We start from the raw sequence: 18,894 nt of genomic DNA, 5'->3' as shown, positions 1-18,894 counted from the left end.
TGGAAACAAACACTTACAACTGTGTGATGCAAGACGATTGTCAAAATTAATGGCCTGCAGTGATTTATCGACCTGGACTACTGCGTTGTGCACGTGCATCCAATGCATTGTGTTTAGGGGTGGTGATAAGGAGAAATGGTGGTGTGTTCATAAGATGTCTGTCTTTGACAAGTTTGCTAACGCGTATACTTCCTATCCAAATTGAAAGTTCAGCTTCCCCTACTTTTTGAAGAGTATATATAAAGTAAATGGATGGGTGGGTGGGTGATTGAGTGATTGAGTGAGTGAGTGAGTTTAAGTCACGTTGGCATTATGTCAGCCATTTTGCGACTAGATCATATTGTACAGTTATACGATAATTTTAAAACTAAAATCTGTCAACAAAGGACTGTACAATAACAACATAATCACGCATAAAAGTCTCAAACAAGTATGTGAGCATTACAATGTTCTAACAATACAATCTAAAACTGGACTATAGATCACCAGAAGCCAAAGTTAGGCCACCACACCATGCAGAGACCATTGGGGCTCAGTAGCCGCCTACGGTACCTCTGCTGCTTGCATGGCACCCCAGCTGGACTTACACCTATCCTATGTTAAATCAAGGCCATCCTCCCTAGCATTTAGAACATATATCATATCATTGCAGCTGCCCAGACAACGTGTAAATGTGAGCTGGAGTATGCTGTTTTAGACAGGACAACGAGTGATGGCAAGTGCAGGTGAGTGTGTCGACTAACGCTGTCTCTGAATATATATAATTGTGATAGTAACAAATGAACCGATTTAAATTGAAAAGGAGGAGTGAGATAGGCAGTTCAGAACCTGAGGAAATCTAGGACTTCATGTCCGGCTTTAGTATTGCAGGGAGGGCTAGTCAGTAGGGTAAATACTGTTGTTCAGGGACTGTGAGACAGATTGGTGAGTGTGTAGCCGGGGGTGGGTTGGGAATGGGGGTTGGTAGCATGGTGCTGGGCATACACCGCCGTGATTTTGCTGGATTATTGCTAAAAGCGGCGTAAAAGCAAACTCACTCACTCACTCGAACTAGCGTGAAATTATCCAAGAATGAAACCACCCCTCTGTCTGGATCAAAACCACCCCTTCAGAATAAACTCGTTTCTCTAGATAAAATCGATTCCCCCCAAAACGCCAAAATATACAATATTCTAGGTTTTTTTAAAAAGAACTCCACTCTAAAAGGGAACAAAATGTCCTAGAAAATATCCCCAGGGTGTCATCACTGGATTGTGTCTGAGTTGTATGCATGTGAGTAGTGTTCACGTGTTGACGAATTATATAGTCCTCTTATGAAATCGTTCTTTAACTGTAAAGTTTCAAACACAACGCATATAATTGTCACAATGCCCAAATAAAAAATACATTATTTTTGAGTAAAGTTTTAGTCATTAATTTAGGTTTCGCCAAATCCATATTCACCATATGCATGTTTAATTAATGTAAATTAAAGCCATATTCTTTAAAAACATTAAAAAAATAGCTAAATTATTTGCATAAAAATATCTGGATGTATTAAAGTGGTTATCATGGTAGTGACTTACCAGTAGATTCACGGCTAAAGTTCAAATGCATAGTAATGGTCAATTTCGATCAGCCGCTATTTAATCGTGTGGACATGTAACGGCAACAAGTGAAACAAGCGGAATAGAAAATCATCACAAAAAGTATATTTCAGAACATTTTACAAAATCTTAAAATAATTATTTTTGGAAAAGTGAGATTATCTATACTACCCATCAAAAGTTCAGACTCACTTAAAGCTTCACAATATGTTATGTATATGTGGGTCCATGTATGTACGGGATGAATTTATCCCGTAACTTGGGGAACCAACTGCAAACCTTATGCAAATGAATTGCATGAGGATCATGCATCAAATTGCTGAAAAGCATGTGCAAATATCATGCGCGTGAACAGCTGCGTTTTGGTGTTAAGTTTTGTTAAGAATTCGCCAAGTTTCACTGAGTTTCATCATCATTTATTGAACTCATGACAATAATCTGTTCAGCGTTACGAATTTGTTTTACAACACATCAGTTCATGTGTAAACAGTACCTTTAAACAGTATGGAATAATTTGCAAAATCTAGTTTAGAACAGTTGACTGAAGTAAGTGGCTACATTTACACTCGTGAGTCTAAACTTCTGATGGGTAGTATATTTTACCACAGTCTTGCTGTCAGTGCGTACTTCGATTGTTTTTCAGTGCTGCGAAGAAACTGCTTCATTGTCTGACTTTCACCACTGATGCCGGATGTGCCCAAACCAGAGCTGCTGTGGCTACTGCTGCTCAGACGGCTATCGCTGACCTCGAAAGTGCCTCCGCCGGATCGTGTCGTACGAAACTGTTTGACTTCCTTTGTCATCATTCGTCGTCATTGTCATCTTAAATGCACCTTAACAAGCAAACAATAATCTCAGGGCTTATCGATGCTCTTGCTGTCACACACTCGATTGTTAACACGTCTTATAGCCGTAATATTGTTGAGCGTGGTGTTAAATTACAAATGAATTCAGGGGCATTAGTGGCCCTGTTGCCCATGGTATTAATTGCACTGAGAACCTTGCTCTGGAGAAAAAGAGTTCAAACTAGCCTATATCAAAGCTTGAAGTGACACATGTCATCGTCCGCCATATAGCTAGAATATTGCTGAGTGCGGCGAAAAACTAAACTCACTCACTAAACTCACATGTCATCGTATCCCAATTGCGTAGATCGATGTTCGTGCTGTTGATCACTGGATTGTCTGGTCCAGACTCGATTATTTACAGACCGTCGACATATAGCTGGAATATTGCTGAGTGCGGTGTAAAATTTAACTAACTCACTCAAAGCCTGAAGCAGACCCGTAAACACTTGCCTCAAGATGTCAAAGCTTGTAGTATGACACTTATAACCTGGAGACGGCGTCTGTCACACCTTCCGCATCTCTTTTTCAGCTTTAACAAGTAGCTGCACATGTCAACAGACGTTTGTGACGGCAACCAGCTTCAGCAACGAGGCCGACAAATGCCTGTAAGTTCGACAACTTTATTTAACTGCAGGAACCGTGTCCCTAACATCCTTTGACCCTTATTAATGTCATAGTCTAAGTACCATCATTTATCACTGTTTGTCGTCACGCCGAAGACCCGGGTTCGATTCCCAACATGGGTACAATGTTGGAAGCCTATTCCTGGTGTCCCCGCCATGATGTTGCTTGAATATTGCTAAAGCTGCGTAAAACTAAACACACCCGCAATCCCTCTTTGATATTGCAACAAGGGCACTGATGACATCCCGTAGGCATCCTAGAACCCAATGATTACGGGTTTGAATCCTGGTTTTCACTAAATAGGTTTCCGGGTTTGTCAGTACCAAACGCATCATCGTGGGTTGGAAATTTCCAAGACCGTCTTCTGTGAAACACTGTTCAAAGGGTCAGACTCGCTGAGTTGGTTGACTCATGTCATCGCATCCCAGTTGCGCAGATGAATGTTCATGCTGTTGATCACTGGATTGTCTGGTCCAGACTCGATTATTCCGCCATTTAGCTGGAATATGCTGGGTGCGCCGTTAAACAACAAACGAACATATGGTTTAACAATGTCTAAACATATTACTCGTTTTAGGATTTCAATCGTTATTGATGATACAATGCATCTGAAGATGATACGTTATGTGGCATCGTTATAAACAGGGGCGGTGGGGTAGCCTAGTGGTTAAGGCGTTCGCCCGTCACGCCGAAGACCCGGGTTCGATTCCCCACACGGGCACAATGTGTGAAGCCCATTTCTGGTGTCCCCGTCGTGATATTGCTGGAATATTGCTAAAAGTGGGGTAAAACTAAACTCACTCACTCACTCGTTGTAAACAGAGAGTACAAGAAGCTGGCGATCTGTCTGGGGAACAACAATGATGTTGCCTGTGATGGCACCACAAGCAAGAATGCACTTGTGACGTCTGTTGAAACTAAGGCTAAAACTTATGCCAGCTGCGCTACAGGTATGGGTCGAGTGTCGAATGTCAAGAGTCGAATGTTGAGTGTCGAGTTAACCATAGCACTGTTTTAAGACAAAGTTAGATGACTTTTAGTTGAGACTGCGCATTCACTATGAAAGTATCCGATAGCCTTGATGTTGAACGCTAGCCCTCAGATTGTTCCATTAGCCATTAGTTTGATTACCCCGTACTAGATAGTAATGTTTATGTCATACCAGATCATTGGCTCCTTGTTTTGCTCGAACATAACATGCGCACTGTTCCTATCGATTCAAGTAAAACCTGCATTTATTAATGCATTATTTAATTAGATGGAAATTAGTATTTAGAATGTATTTTGTGAGTTGTAGATGGTCTTCAAAATCATGATAATTTTGGTACGTTCCAAAGTCCTGAAAGTTTATTAAATGACCCGTGAAAACGGATGAAAATGACGTGTGCACCACATCCCCACCCCACCCACCCCACACCTTTCTCAAAAAGTTGTGTCTCCCCTGGGTACCATTTCTCTTCAAAGTGTTGTGATATAAATATGTATTACTGCATTCTTCTTGATAACCTAAGTGTGTGTATTACTTATATTAACGTGTGATGTGAAATATTATATGTGTGTAATATGTATACCCATGCCTGTTCTCCAGGGCTCTCTTCATCCACCTGTCAGTGTGAGATCAACTACGCTAAAACTGATACCAGCGACAACGCCAAGAAGTGCACGTATGTCTGTCCACATTTCTAACATAAAGTATACTTTATACATATTTACCGATTATCAAAATTAACAATAATAAAAGATACAAATACACAATAATCTCCTCTCTAAATAATTACAAATCAAACCCTCTCTTCATTATTTGTTTGTTTGTTATTATTCCAGTAATGTGACCAACTGGTCGTTAAACTGGTAAAACTCAGATGATTGAGCGTAATGTAACATATGTTATATTTGGGAGTACACTTTCTTAGTAAACCCCAAAAGTACTAGAATCTGTACTTTACTAAGGAAATGTACTCCCAAATATAACGTATGTGATCAACTTTCTTAGTAAACCCAAAAGTACTAGAATCTGTACTTTACTAAGAAAATGTACTCCCAAATATAACATATGTGAACAACTTTCTTAGTAAACCAAAAAAGTACTAGAATCTGTACTTTACTAACAAAATGTACTCCCAAATATAACATACGTAACATTTCACCACTTTCTAAAATGGCATTGTGTATTTCATTGAGCGTAATGTCATAATCTACTGTGACGTCACAAGATTATATAATGACAAAAATGCTGTAGTGGTTAACGCATCAGAATAAAAACAGTTATAATGTTAAGACTTAACTATGTACTTGTTTGATAAAAATCCAGACGTGGATCACATGTATATGCTCGAGCATTCTGACGTATAAAACAAACACACATTTATACATTTAATTTTCTCAGCGCCTACAACAAAATGCTGACGTGCATGTTCGGTTCTAATGGTGATTCTTGTGTTGGAACGGCAAAGACCACGTTTGTGACGACCATCGACACCAATGTGAAATCAGCACCCTTGAGTTGTACAGGTACACAATAACCGTCCATGATTCTACTCCATGAGGAACATTCAGTTATTCATGTTCTTGTTTTATGTTTATCAGATTGGTATCGTGGTCGTGACGCCAGTGTTAAACCGTATAAGGAGATAAACCGAATAAGGAGAGAAAATTCAAACAACTGATCACGAAAATCATGTTTTTTATTCAGCTTCAAAAGAAGTTTAGAAAATATTTATTTACCTTCCAAGTTGTTTTTATTGTGATTTTTCAGAATACACCAATGATATAGTCAAGCACTATCATGGGGCTGTTTTAAGCAGAGCTTTCTTGGGCATATGGGGAGTTGGGGGTAGCCTAGTTCTTCCTGCTAGACAACGGTACAAGAATACCGAAATGTCGCACTTACAAAATATTCTACCCATCAAAAGTCTAGACTCACTTAAAGAACTCTCTATATGCTATGCATAAATATATGGTCAAATCAAAGATGAATTTCTCTACAACTTGGGGGAACCAACTGCAAACCTTATGCAGAGGTATTTTAGTCTTGGGTAATGGTTCCTGTTTTACTATTTTTACAGGACTGGTTCCTTGATAACACACGACTCTATTCTTTCCAGCTCAAACTGCGGAATGTACCTGTGCTGTGGCATACGCCAAAATAGACTTTGCCACGGCTACTAACGCTGCCAAATGCAGGTAAAACTGATTCTGATACTCCAGGATATAGACTAGTACCGCTACTAACGCTGCTAAATGGAGGTAAAACTGATTGTATTACACCAGGATATAGACTAGTACCGCTACTAACGCTGCTAAATGCAGGGAAAATTGATTCTATTACTCCAGGATATAGACTAGTACCGCTACTAACGCTGCCAAATGCAGGTAAAACTGATTCTATTACTCCACGATATAGACTAGTACCACTACTAACGCTGCCAAATGCAGGTAAAAGTGATTCTATTACTCCAGGATATAGACTAGTACCGCTACTAACGCTGCCAAATGCAGGTAAAACTGATTCTATTACTCCAGGATATAGACTAGTACCGCTACTAACGCTGCCAAATGGAGGTAAAAGTGATTCTATTACTCCAGGATATAGACTAGTACCGCTACTAACGCTGCAAAATGCAGGTAAAACTGATTCAATTACACCAGGATATAGGCTAGTACCGCTACTAACGCTGCCAAATGCAGGTAAAACTGATTCTATTACACCAGGATATAGACTAGTACCGCTACTAACCCTGCCAAATCAGGAAAAACTGATTCTATTATATCAGGGTATTCTGGTATTGACTAGTACCGCTACTAACGCTGCTAAATGGAGGTAAAAGTGATTCTATTACACCAGGATATAGACTAGTACCGCTACTAACGCTGCTAAATGGAGATAAAAGTGATTCTATTACTCCAGGATATAGACTAGTACCGCTACTAACGCTGCTAAATGGAGGGAGATAAAAGTGATTCTATTACTCCAGGATATAGACTAGTACCGCTACTAACGCTGCTAAATGGAGGTAAAAGTGATTCTATTACTCCAGGATATAGACTAGTACCGCTACTAACGCTGCTGCTAAATGCTAAATGGAGGGATTCTATTACACCAGGATATAAAGTGATTCTATTAAAAGTGATTCTATTACACCAGGATATATAGACTAGTACCGCTACTAACGCTGCTACGCTAAATGGAGGTAAAAGTGATTCTATTACTCCAGGATATGAGACTAGTACCGCTACTAACGCTGCTAAATGGCAGGTAAAAGTGATTCTATTACTCCAGGATATAGACTAGTACCGCTACTAACGCTGCTAAATGGAGGGAGATTCTATGACACCAGGATATAAAGTGATTCTATTAGTGATTCCAGGATATAGACTAGTACCGCTACTAACGCTGCTAAATGGAGGTAAAAGTGATTCTATTACTCCAGGATATAGACTAGTACCGCTACTAACGCTGCTAAATGGAGGGAGATAAAAGTGATTCTATTACACCAGGATATAGACTAGTACCGCTACTAACGCTGCTAAATGGAGGGAGATAAAAGTGATTCTATTACTCCAGGGTATAGACTAGTACCGCTACTAACGCTGCTAAATGGAGGTAAAAGTGATTCTATTACTCCAGGATATAGACTAGTACCGCTACTAACGCTGCTTAATGGAGATAAAAGTGATTCTATTACTCCAGGATATAGACTAGTACCGCTACTAACGCTACCAACTGCAGGTAAAACTGATTCTATTACACCAGGATATAGACTAGTACAGCTACTAACGCTGCTAAATGGAGGATAAAAGTGATTCTATTACTCCAGGATATAGACTAGTACCGCTACTAACGCTGCTGACACCAGGGTATAGACTAGTACCGCTACTAACGCTGCTAAATGGAGGTGATTCTATTACTCCAGGATATAGACTAGTACCGCTACTAACGCTGCTAAATGGAGGTAAAAGTGATTCTATTACTCCAGGATATAGACTAGTACCGCTACTAACGCTGCTAAATGGAGGGAGGTAAAAGTGATTCTATTACACCAGGATATAGACTAGTACCGCTACTAACGCTGCTAAATGGAGGTAAAAGTGATTCTATTACACCAGGATATAGACTAGTACCGCTACTAACGCTGCTAAATGGAGGTAAAAGTGATTCTATTACTCCAGGATATAGACTATTACACCAGGATATACCGCTACTAACGCTGCTAAATGGAGGTAAAAGTGATTCTATTACACCAGGATATAGACTAGTACCGCTACTAACGCTGCTAAATGGAGGTAAAAGTGAGATAAAAGTACCGCTACTAACGCTGCTAAATGGATTACACCAGGATATAGACTAGTACCGCTACTAACGCTGCTAAATGGAGGAGATAAAAGTGATTCTATTACTCCAGGATATAGACTAGTACCGCTACTAACGCTGCTAAATGGAGGTAAAAGTGATTCTATTACACCAGGATATAGACTAGTACCGCTACTAACGCTGCTAAATGGAAATAAAAGTGATTCTATTACACCAGGATATAGACTAGTACCGCTACTAACGCTGCTAAATGGAGGGAGATAAAAGTGATTCTATTACACCAGGATATAGACTAGTACCGCTACTAACGCTGCTAAATGGAGGTAAAAGTGATTCTATTACTCCAGGATATAGACTAGTACCGCTACTAACGCTGCTAAATGGAGATAAAAGTGATTCTATTACTCCAGGATATAGACTAGTACCGCTACTAACGCTGCTAAAGATAACTTTTCACAAGTTGACAGTATGAATTATATGTATTAAACTTTAATGGTGTTATAAATGAATACGTGGAAACTGAAATATTTAAAATGTTATCTTGATGTGTTTTTAATTGTCCAGTGCTGCGCAAGACCTACTGGGGTGCATGACTGGAAAGACGGGTACTGGCTGTGACGGAGCCCAGTCGACTGCAACAATCTTAGCAACAGCTGAGAACACCATCGCACAGGCAGTCGCAGCGGGACAAGCCTGCGGTGAGTACGATGTCGTTGTTTGTTGTTGTTTGACGCTGCTCCCTAATATCCAAGCATTGTGACGACGGCATGCACACAACCGACCAGACAAACCAGTGCTTGATATCATGAGCATCGATCAGCGTCGCTCTGTGCGAAGGCTCGCAAATTATACGATAGAGTGGCCGCCCGAACCATTAAGTCACCTCGTACCACACGTGATTTGAGACAGTTGACAGTCGTAATAGCTGGCTAATTTGGGGATGGTTAGATCGGAAATTTATTATTTATGCAAGGATTATCGGTTCGTTACTGACAACCATAAGACCAGTCAAAAAGGTATGGAACGTTGTCTGTCACCTGAAGTACTAAGGTCTCGCGAAGAGCTGTGACCTACTTACAGGCCCTATCGGCATATGTGAAGGTTCAAGTGCAAGTGCAATCAGAATTCACCATAGGATTTATCTTTAGGTGACTCGCATACTTTGTATTGTAGCTAGATTGATAGCAGTGGCAGGCTCCTATTTGCGCTTCCGCTTACCCTTACGCCATGTAAAACCTTCCTGTCGGTCTGTCAACCTTTTCACGGTGGGGACAGTTCGATAGACATAATAAAAATCATTGCTTCTTTAACAAAATACAAATCTGTCGAAGGACTGTGTTTGAATGAATAGGTTCATAGGTGTCTCAGTTGATTGCAGAGTGGCCTCCCTTAGTCGTATCAGAAACCGGTGGCTGTGGGTTTGAATTATATATTGATCTGATTGTGTTTCTATATTTGTCAGTATAACACCGGTGTTCGTAGGTATCACAAAGGTGGAATAGATCTGTGAGTGAGTTAGTGAATTTAGTTTTACGCTGCACTCAGCAATATGCCAGCTATATGGCGGTGGTCTGTAAATAATCGAGCGTGGACCAGACAATTCAGTGATCAACATCATGAGCATCGATCTACGCAGTTGGGAACATATGACATTTGTCAACCAAGTCAGCGAGTCTGATCACCCGATCCCGTTAGTCGCTTTTTACGACAAGCATGGGTTGCAGAAGATCAATTCTAACCCGGATCTTCACGGGTCTGGAATAGATCTGTATCACTATATAATGTATATCAAACTGACACATCGTGTTGCAGCTGAAGGTACTGGAAGGGGCGTTGGCACACATTATCTAACTCCTGTAAATGAATAGATTCACATCATTGGAGGCAGGTTTACTGAAGTGATGTGTTTGTGTTTCCAGCACTGAGTGAGAGCTGCAAGTGTGAAGTCCTATTTGGCAAAGCTGATTCGACGAATGATGCTGCTTACTGCTCGTAAGTAGAATCAATAGTCATCATACTGAGATCGCCATAACATCCCAGCGTTGTCCGATCACTGAGCAACGTAAATAACAAATTCTACCCACGATTAAATCATAATCCCAGCCTTGCCCGACCATTGAGCAACGGAAACGACAAACATTACCCACAATTAAATCATAGTCCCAGCGTTGTCCGACCATTGAGCAACGGAAACGACAAACATTACCCACAATTAAATAATAGTCCCAGCGTTGTCCGAACATTGAGCAACGGAAACGACAAACATTACCCACAATTAAATCATAGTCCCAGCGTTGTCCGACCACTGAGCCACCAAAACAACAAACACTACCTACAATTAAATCATAGTCCCAGCGTTGTCCGATCATTGAGCAACGGAAACGACAAACATTACCCACAATTAATCACAGTCCCAGCGTTGTCCGACCACTGAGCCACCGAAACAACAAACACTACCTACAATTAAATCATAGTCCCAGCGTTGTCCAACCACTGAACCACCAAAACAACAAACACTACCTACAAGTAAATCACAGTCCCAGCGTTGTCCGACCATTGAGCAACGGAACCAACAAATTAAATCATCGTGCCATCGTTGCCCGACCATACTGAGCAACGAAAACAACTCGACCCCCACTTACTTCACTATCCTCCCAGCATAGCCCAGCCATTAAGGGAAACGAACAAAAATCAACCAAACAAACTACACCCGTAATTTAATTATAGTATTCAAATATACAACTAACAAGAATATGATAAAGATTCTCTTCCAACAGCATGGAACATGTGTTGTTCAGATGTAAAAGCAACTTGTGGAGATAGTTATGATTATTATGATTATTATGGCATTTCGATTGCGTTTTGAGAGGTTACGGCCTATTACATAACACATTATGAGTCCTCTCACCGTTGGACCTATGGGTCACCCCTCATTCACGCATCTACCCCTTACCCAAACCCTCACCCATCCTTCACGCCCACATTTAATTGAAGGCCTTCTAAGTGTTTCAGGCAAACAAATTGTATGATTTCAGGGCTGCCTTGAATTATTTTGCCTGTCTCAGTGTGGCGACGGACGTCGGCTGTTCTGGAACGACCAACGATGCCCTTAAACAGGCAGCCTTGACGAAGGTTACAACCATAAAAGGCTGTGGTAGGTGTTTACAGAATGTGCAGAATCGTAACCATTAAATGGTCAACCTAACTAGATATCTGTTTAACCATCAGCGCATAAAGCCATTTTCCATCCGAATTTTACAGTTCCAGTTTGGAACAGTTCTAATCGTCATCTTTTTCTCTGAAATAAACACCCTTTCTACATTTTTAATGACATTGTAGAAGTTTGTTGGTAGTTAAGGATACGACATCACTTAAGTATTTTAACTGACTGTTGAAGTGTCGATTTTTATTCTTAGCCCGCTATTAAACTAAAGTGGCTACATCTAAGTGATGTGACTTACATATGCATGGTAAATTGTGATACGCAGCGGATAAAAATTGACAAGAACGGGCACTGTTCCTGTAGAGCTAGAGCAAGAAATAGGTAAAGCTCTTGGTATGTTGTTTGACGCCTCACTCACACATTTTCCTTATAAGAGTGAGGGGCGGTGGGGTAGCCTAATGGTTAAAGCGTTGGCTCGTCACGCCAAAGACCCGGGTTCGAATCCTCACATGGGCAGATGTGTGAAGCCCATTTCTGGTGTCCCCCGCCGTGATGTTGCTGGAATATTGCTGAAAGCGGCGTAAAACCAAACTCACTCACTCACTCAGTCAGTATAAGAGTGATGTTGATGAAAACACCATGCATACACTCAGCAATTTGACAGCCATATGACGGCGTTCTGAAAATAATCGAGTCTGGACCAGACACTCCAATGTTCAACATCGTGACCATCGATCTAAGGAATTGGGATATGATGACATGTATATATACATCAGCAAGCATGACCACCCGATCCCGTTAGTTGCCTTTTACAACAAGCATGGTTTGCTGAAAACCAATTTCTAACCTGGATCTTCTCAGATCAATTAAAATAGCTTGTTGCTTGAGTTGGCATGCAGGGTTCCGATCGACTAAGCGTTCGTAAGGTTACGACCTGTCGTAACGCTATAGTTTATCTTAGGCTTACGAATGTCGTAGCGTTACGAACGTTTTGTGGATCGGCACCCAGACCAATCATCTGCATCGTGGCCTCACTGTTCCCCTGCAGCCAATTCTGATCTGATTACCCATTACCTGTTGTTGGTTTAGTCTGCTGTACCACAACATATCATGCATATATACTGCTCATCACTTGGTATGTCCACTCAAACTTAATTGTCCTTGTCAGAATCTACATCGAAAGGTCGCGTAAAGCTACAAACGAGAAGAACAGGAACAGTTTTTATGGATAGCAACGTTTCGGTGCAGATCCTAACACCGTTATCAAGCAACTTCTTTATTGCAATAGAAGCAACGTTTCGGTGCAGATCCTAACACCGTTATCAGGCAACTTCTCCATAACAATAGATGCGACATTTCGGTGTAGATCCTAACACCGCTACCAAGCAAATGATGATGCTAACGGTGTTAGGATCTACACAGAAACGTCGCATCTATCTATGAAGTTGTCTATCCATATAAAGATAGCATCTATGCAATAATGAAGTTGTCTAACCATAAATAGGGTTCCTCTTCATCATATCAGCTTCTAAACGCCGCTTAAAGAAGTTACAAACGAGATGTTTGGGGCAACTTTGCTGGGATATGTCTGCATTAGGATGTTCGTGATTTTGTTAGACTTGTCCTGAAGTGTGTGTATGAATTCAGTGTATGTTTAGGCGTGCATGCGCATGTGCGTGCGTGCGTGCGTGCGTGTCTGTGAGGGCTTAAAGACATACGTTTCCGTTTGCTGTACGAATCATGAAATGTAAGTCCAGAACGAGTTTATCAATAGTAAGTAGTTTACTCACACATTGGGGCATAAGGTGTGCGAATACCAACAGCTATTCACATTGTATAACCATATCAGCAGATGCACACATTTCTAATCTGCCATTAACACTTTCTTATATCTGACCAACATTATCTGTACTTCTTGCACCGCTAGTCAAACCTGTCTGAATTCACGCATGGTTTGCATGTGGAGGGGGTAACTAATGTTTGGTGATGGGATGGGTATCCGCCCACTTGTTTGATATTTGATATTTATTTTACCTTTATTAAATTGATGAATACTTCTTTAAACAGAAAACGTTCTTTTGTATTCTTAAACGGAAAACAATACAATTGTTATACGTAAGTGTTAAATGAATGTAATAGTACTTATAAATAATGTTTTGCAAAAAAGACATAAATCAGCAAAATATTCTTAAATTCTAACGTATTGATAATTTCACATCTACTACCATGTTATGTATTGTATTTAACACGTCAAGTATTCCATGCATACTTTCCATCCTACATCAATATCATTGTGTTTATTACCCCAGTGCTCATAGGGTATGTTATATACATTGTTACGTCAGGTATTCCATGCATACTTTCCATCCTACATCAATATCAGTGTGTTTATTTCCCCAGTGCTCATAGGGTATGTTATATTGTAGTATTTATCACGTCAAGTATTCCATGCATACTTTCCATCCTACATCATTATCATTGTGTTTATTTGCCCAGTGCTCATAGGGTATGTTATATTGTAGTATTCATCACGTCAAATATTCCATGAATAATACTTTTCATCCTACATCAATATCATTGTGTTTATTTCCCCAGTGCTCATAGGGTATGTTATATTGTAGTATTCATCACGTCAAATATTCCATGAATAATACTTTTCATCCTACATCAATATCATTGTGTTTATTTCCCCAGTGCTCATAGGGTATGTTATATTGTAGTATTCATCACGTCATTTATTCCATGCATACTTTCAATCCTACAGCAATATCATTGTGTTTATTTGCCCAGTGCTCATAGGGTATGTTATATTGCAGTATTCATCACGTCAAATATTCCATGAATAATACTTTCCATCCTACATCAATATCATTGTGTTTATTTCCCCAGTGCTCATAGGGTATGTTATATTGTAGTGTTCATCACGTCATTTATTCTATGCATACTTTCCATCCTACAACAATATTATTGTGTTTATTACCCCAGTGCCCATAGGGTATGTTATATTGTAGTGTTCACCACGTCATTTATTCCATGCACGTTGCTTTCCATTTGACAGCTTTGCCAGATACGTGCCAGTGTCAGCAGACCTTTACCACCAGCGTCGCTGCCAATGCATCTCAGGAATGCAGGTACGACTTCATCTGTTCTTGCAACATCAGTTTTGTTTCATCTCCTTTAAGCACTAACACCATCACGACTGGTATTGACTTGACACATGATACCAAAGGAAGGAATCGCACTCATGCCCTCGATGCACGTGTGAACACGTTAACACCAAGGCTGCCTCGCCACCTTTGAATTTCAACCCCTTTGAGTTTCTTTTGCCTCTCTCGTTCGGTTTAAGAGTGTATATTACAGATCGATGATGCTAACATAACTGAAATACTGTCCAACATCACTCACCTAATGGCATAATTTGACAATGCCATTCGCTGCAATTGTCTTAGAAGTATTAAACTTCATGAAGTAGACATAATTCATGATAATAAGTCATCTGGCTTGGATTTAAAACATGTCTGTGGAGGGATCAGAATAAATTTGTTTACTTCAATCCGGAATGCTGTCAAGAAAGAACATTCATGTCTGTTTCAAATCAGCCGCTTTAGATAGATTTTATTGTATTTTCTTTTAAAAATGTTCCCTTGAGTTAATATTTTTATAAATTTTACTAGATATGCACTGAACGCCCTTTCCTGTTTGTCTGCAACCACATCTCAAAGTTGTGATAAAACCCAGACTCAGTCACAGGTTGCCGATGGTTTTAAAACAAGGGTGGCAACTCTTTCATCAACAAGCTGCTGTAAGTATTAATCATATATTCTGAAATTTTGAAAGTCAACTTCGAGTTATTGTACACTGCAAATATGTAAAAATACCGAACTATGTATATACATCTTTAGACTATAAGGTAGATAAACTTGAGAACTAACAGTAAATAGCACATAACATTAGCTAGCGCCCCACAGTGACAAGAGCATCTTACCAGTAGGAGTTATTCCCCCTTATAGCCCCTCATGATCTACAAGAAAAGTAATATGCATCTGTGCGTTATCTCCCTTCACACTAAGCTATTTTGGCAGCAGCTAGGTGACAAAATGGCAATGGTAAAAGCGTATTATGTTAAAACTTCATTAATTACTGATTAATTTGTTTGCATGTTGTTTTTGTTTGTTCTTTAGACCAGACAGAGACCTGTAAGTGCCAGATAGCATACGCTACAGCTGACACAACGTCAACAGCCAACAAGTGCACGTACGTACATAGCAACCAGGATTGGTCTTGAGTGAGTAAGTGAGTTTAGTTTTGCGCCGCACTCAGCAATATTCCAGTTATATGGCGGCGATCTGCCCAACTGGGATACGATGCGTGTGTCAACCAAGTCAGCAAGCCTGACCCACCGATCCCGTTAGTCGCCTCTTACGACAAGCATGGGTCACTGAAGGCCAATTCTAACCCGGATCTTTACACGTCCGGCGGCCTTAGGTCTTGATATTGAAATAGGTAAATGTGTGTGAATAAGACGGTGTGTCTGTGTAATGTTTTTTCGTACATCTGGTCTCATCAGTGATTTGCATTGATCCATTCCTATTTGCACCGCTATTTTGACGTAAGTCAGCGGATAATCGAGGCTGTATTCTCTGTTGTTCACCTTTTATATATATTATATGCCCCTAGGTAGATAAGCATAGGGGTAGCCTAGTGGTTTAATCGTTCGCTCGTCACGCGAAGACCCGGGTTCGATTCCCGACATGGGTACAATGTGGGAAGCCCATTTCTGGTGTCCCCCGCCTGGATATTGCTGAAATATTGCGTAAAACTCTACTCACTCACTCACTCACTTGATACGCATAATACATGTAAAGAATGCAAACAAATGATATGATGTTAAAGGGCTTTAGATTACTGGTACTGACGATTTGCCCGAGCAAAGTTCATATTCAGGAAGTTTACATGCACAATAAAGCGTTATGGACAGTGCTTGCGCACAAATCGCTCTCCTGGATGTTTTAGCTACTAAATAGAAATGTTGCATCTGGTAATCCTCGAAAACAACGGCCGATGAAATATTTTTCACTTAGACGGGAAATGTAATTTCCGAGGTTTAATTGTATTGAGCGCACAAATGAAATGAAGAGCTGTCCTCTGATATCCTAGTGTGCATCCCTCCAATCAAAACATCTTTCATTTTTAAACTGTAAGCAAAAGAAAGTATCCGCCTATGTTATATTTTGACTTAATATGGTACGTCGATGGCGAAGTGAGTAAATGAGTTTAGTTTTACGCCGCTTTTAGCAATATTCCAGCAATATCACGGCGGGGACACCAGAAATAGGCTTCACACATTCAACCAATGTGGGGAATCGAACAGTACGCGTTAACCACTAGGCTATCTGATACGGATACCACAGTTTAATCATAGGTTTACAGTATTTCGGTGACCGTTTTAAGTCTTTTAAATAGTGTTTTGAAGACGTTTGTAATTTTGGGGTCAATTCCATTTTCAAGTGTAACCTTTTCTTTTGTCCGGCAGTGTTTGATTGTTTCATTATATTAAACATAAAAAATATACTAGAATACTTTGCAAGCTATTGTATGATCAATGAATGAATCATAAATGTAAGTATGCTTTATATGAAAAACTATGACATAATGTATGTGAACAAATATATAATGCAAAAGCTATAAGAATTGAATTGTAGACATCAGAATATATCAGAATGAGAATACATGGAATACCTTGCAAACTATTGTATGAACTACGATCTGAATCATAAATATAGGTATGCTTTATATGAGTGAGTGAGGTTGGTTTTACGCCGCTTTTAGCAATATTCCAGCAATATCAGGGCGGGGGACACCGGAAATGGGCTTCACACATTGTACCCATGTGGGGAATCGAACCAGGGTCTTCGGCGTGACGAGCGAACTCTGGAACCACTAGGCTATGTCACCGCCCGCTTTATGTGAACATGTATGACATAATGCACATTAGGGCTGCGCAATATAACCGGTTTACCGGTATTTACCGGTTCAGACATGAAAACGATACGTATTGCGATACGCTGATCGAAAACCGGTATTTTGACATGCATTCGGAAAACTTTGTAACACTCGGAAATCTTCGGATATTTCCGTTTTTTGAATTGTTCTTTTCCCTGTTTCATTAGTGCCAAATGTTACTTACATTTTCATTTTGTCATGATTAACGTTTTTATAAAAGATTAATCAATCATAGTGATTTTGTTGTGTTTTTGCTTTATAATCAAGCATAAACTCGATTATAAGTAGTTTTTGTTAAAAAAATAATCCTTGCAATATATTGCAATACATATCGCAATAGACGCTTCCGCATCGCAATATATCGCAATATGAAAATTCTCTGCAATACCCACCCGTAATGCACATGAACATCTGGGAAATAGAAAGATAAATAATAACAAACTCTTAAACATAGTCTTATATGCAGGGTGTTGATGTTATCGTATATGTGTATTTCCAGGGCTGGCAGAACGTATAACACGTGCCTCAACAAGATACAGAATGACCAGGACGTAGGCTGTGATGACGTCACACAGAAACAGTACCTGATGCAGGGTCACGTCATTCTCGTTCTACAAGCCTGTAAGTGTACATTGAAGAGTTTCGGCTTTTAGCTTGTGTTTATTCACATTAGGGCTGCGCAATATAACCGGGTTTACCGGTATTTACCGGTTCAGACATGAAAACGATACGTATTGCGATACGCTGATCGAAAACCGGTATTTTGACATGCATTCGGAAAACTTTGTAACACTCGGAAATCTTCGGATATTTCCGTTTTTTGAATTGTTCTTTTCCCTGTTTCATTAGTGCCAAATGTTACTTACATTTTCATTTTGTCATGATTAACGTTTTTATAAAAGATTAATCAATCATAGTGATTTTGTTGTGTTTTTGCTTTATAATCAAGCATTAACTCGATTATAAGTAGTTTTTGTTAAAAAAATAATCCTTGCAATATATTGCAATACATATCGCAATAGACGCTTCCGCATCGCAATATATCGCAATATGAAAATTCTCTGCAATACCCACCCGTAATGCACATGAACATCTGGGAAATAGAAAGATAAATAATAACAAACTCTTAAACATAGTCTTATATGCAGGGTGTTGATGTTATCGTATATGTGTATTTCCAGGGCTGGCAGAACGTATAACACGTGCCTCAACAAGATACAGAATGACCAGGACGTAGGCTGTGATGACGTCACACAGAAACAGTACCTGATGCAGGGTCACGTCATTCTCGTTCTACAAGCCTGTAAGTGTACATTGAAGAGTTTCGGCTTTTAGCTTGTGTTTATTCAAAACTTAGCC

General features: G+C 39.9%; 1 protein-coding gene across 1 annotated transcript in view; it reads left to right on the top strand.

Moving 5' to 3' along the window:
- LOC124256145 (G surface protein, allelic form 156-like) overlaps positions 1 to 18,894 on the top strand; it is a 40,750-nt gene that overhangs the window by 18,578 nt on the left and 3,278 nt on the right. Inside the window, exons 16-29 of the mRNA XM_046690101.1 lie at positions 653 to 725; positions 2,230 to 2,360; positions 2,964 to 3,039; positions 3,881 to 4,008; positions 4,647 to 4,722; positions 5,445 to 5,569; positions 6,163 to 6,241; positions 8,934 to 9,067; positions 10,289 to 10,361; positions 11,405 to 11,523; positions 14,591 to 14,663; positions 15,207 to 15,334; positions 15,714 to 15,786; positions 18,035 to 18,156. Coding sequence (XP_046546057.1) covers positions 653 to 725; positions 2,230 to 2,360; positions 2,964 to 3,039; positions 3,881 to 4,008; positions 4,647 to 4,722; positions 5,445 to 5,569; positions 6,163 to 6,241; positions 8,934 to 9,067; positions 10,289 to 10,361; positions 11,405 to 11,523; positions 14,591 to 14,663; positions 15,207 to 15,334; positions 15,714 to 15,786; positions 18,035 to 18,156 — 1,410 coding nt within the window. The remainder of the gene's footprint in view (positions 1 to 652; positions 726 to 2,229; positions 2,361 to 2,963; positions 3,040 to 3,880; positions 4,009 to 4,646; positions 4,723 to 5,444; positions 5,570 to 6,162; positions 6,242 to 8,933; positions 9,068 to 10,288; positions 10,362 to 11,404; positions 11,524 to 14,590; positions 14,664 to 15,206; positions 15,335 to 15,713; positions 15,787 to 18,034; positions 18,157 to 18,894) is intronic.

The sequence above is a fragment of the Haliotis rubra genome, unplaced genomic scaffold (genome assembly GCF_003918875.1).
Source record: "Haliotis rubra isolate DU_JTF1 unplaced genomic scaffold, ASM391887v1 Scf62, whole genome shotgun sequence".
Taxonomy (NCBI): Eukaryota; Metazoa; Mollusca; class Gastropoda; order Lepetellida; family Haliotidae; genus Haliotis; species Haliotis rubra.
The sequence above is the reverse complement of the archived record's forward strand: the minus strand, read 5'-3'. Positions and strand labels throughout refer to the sequence as shown.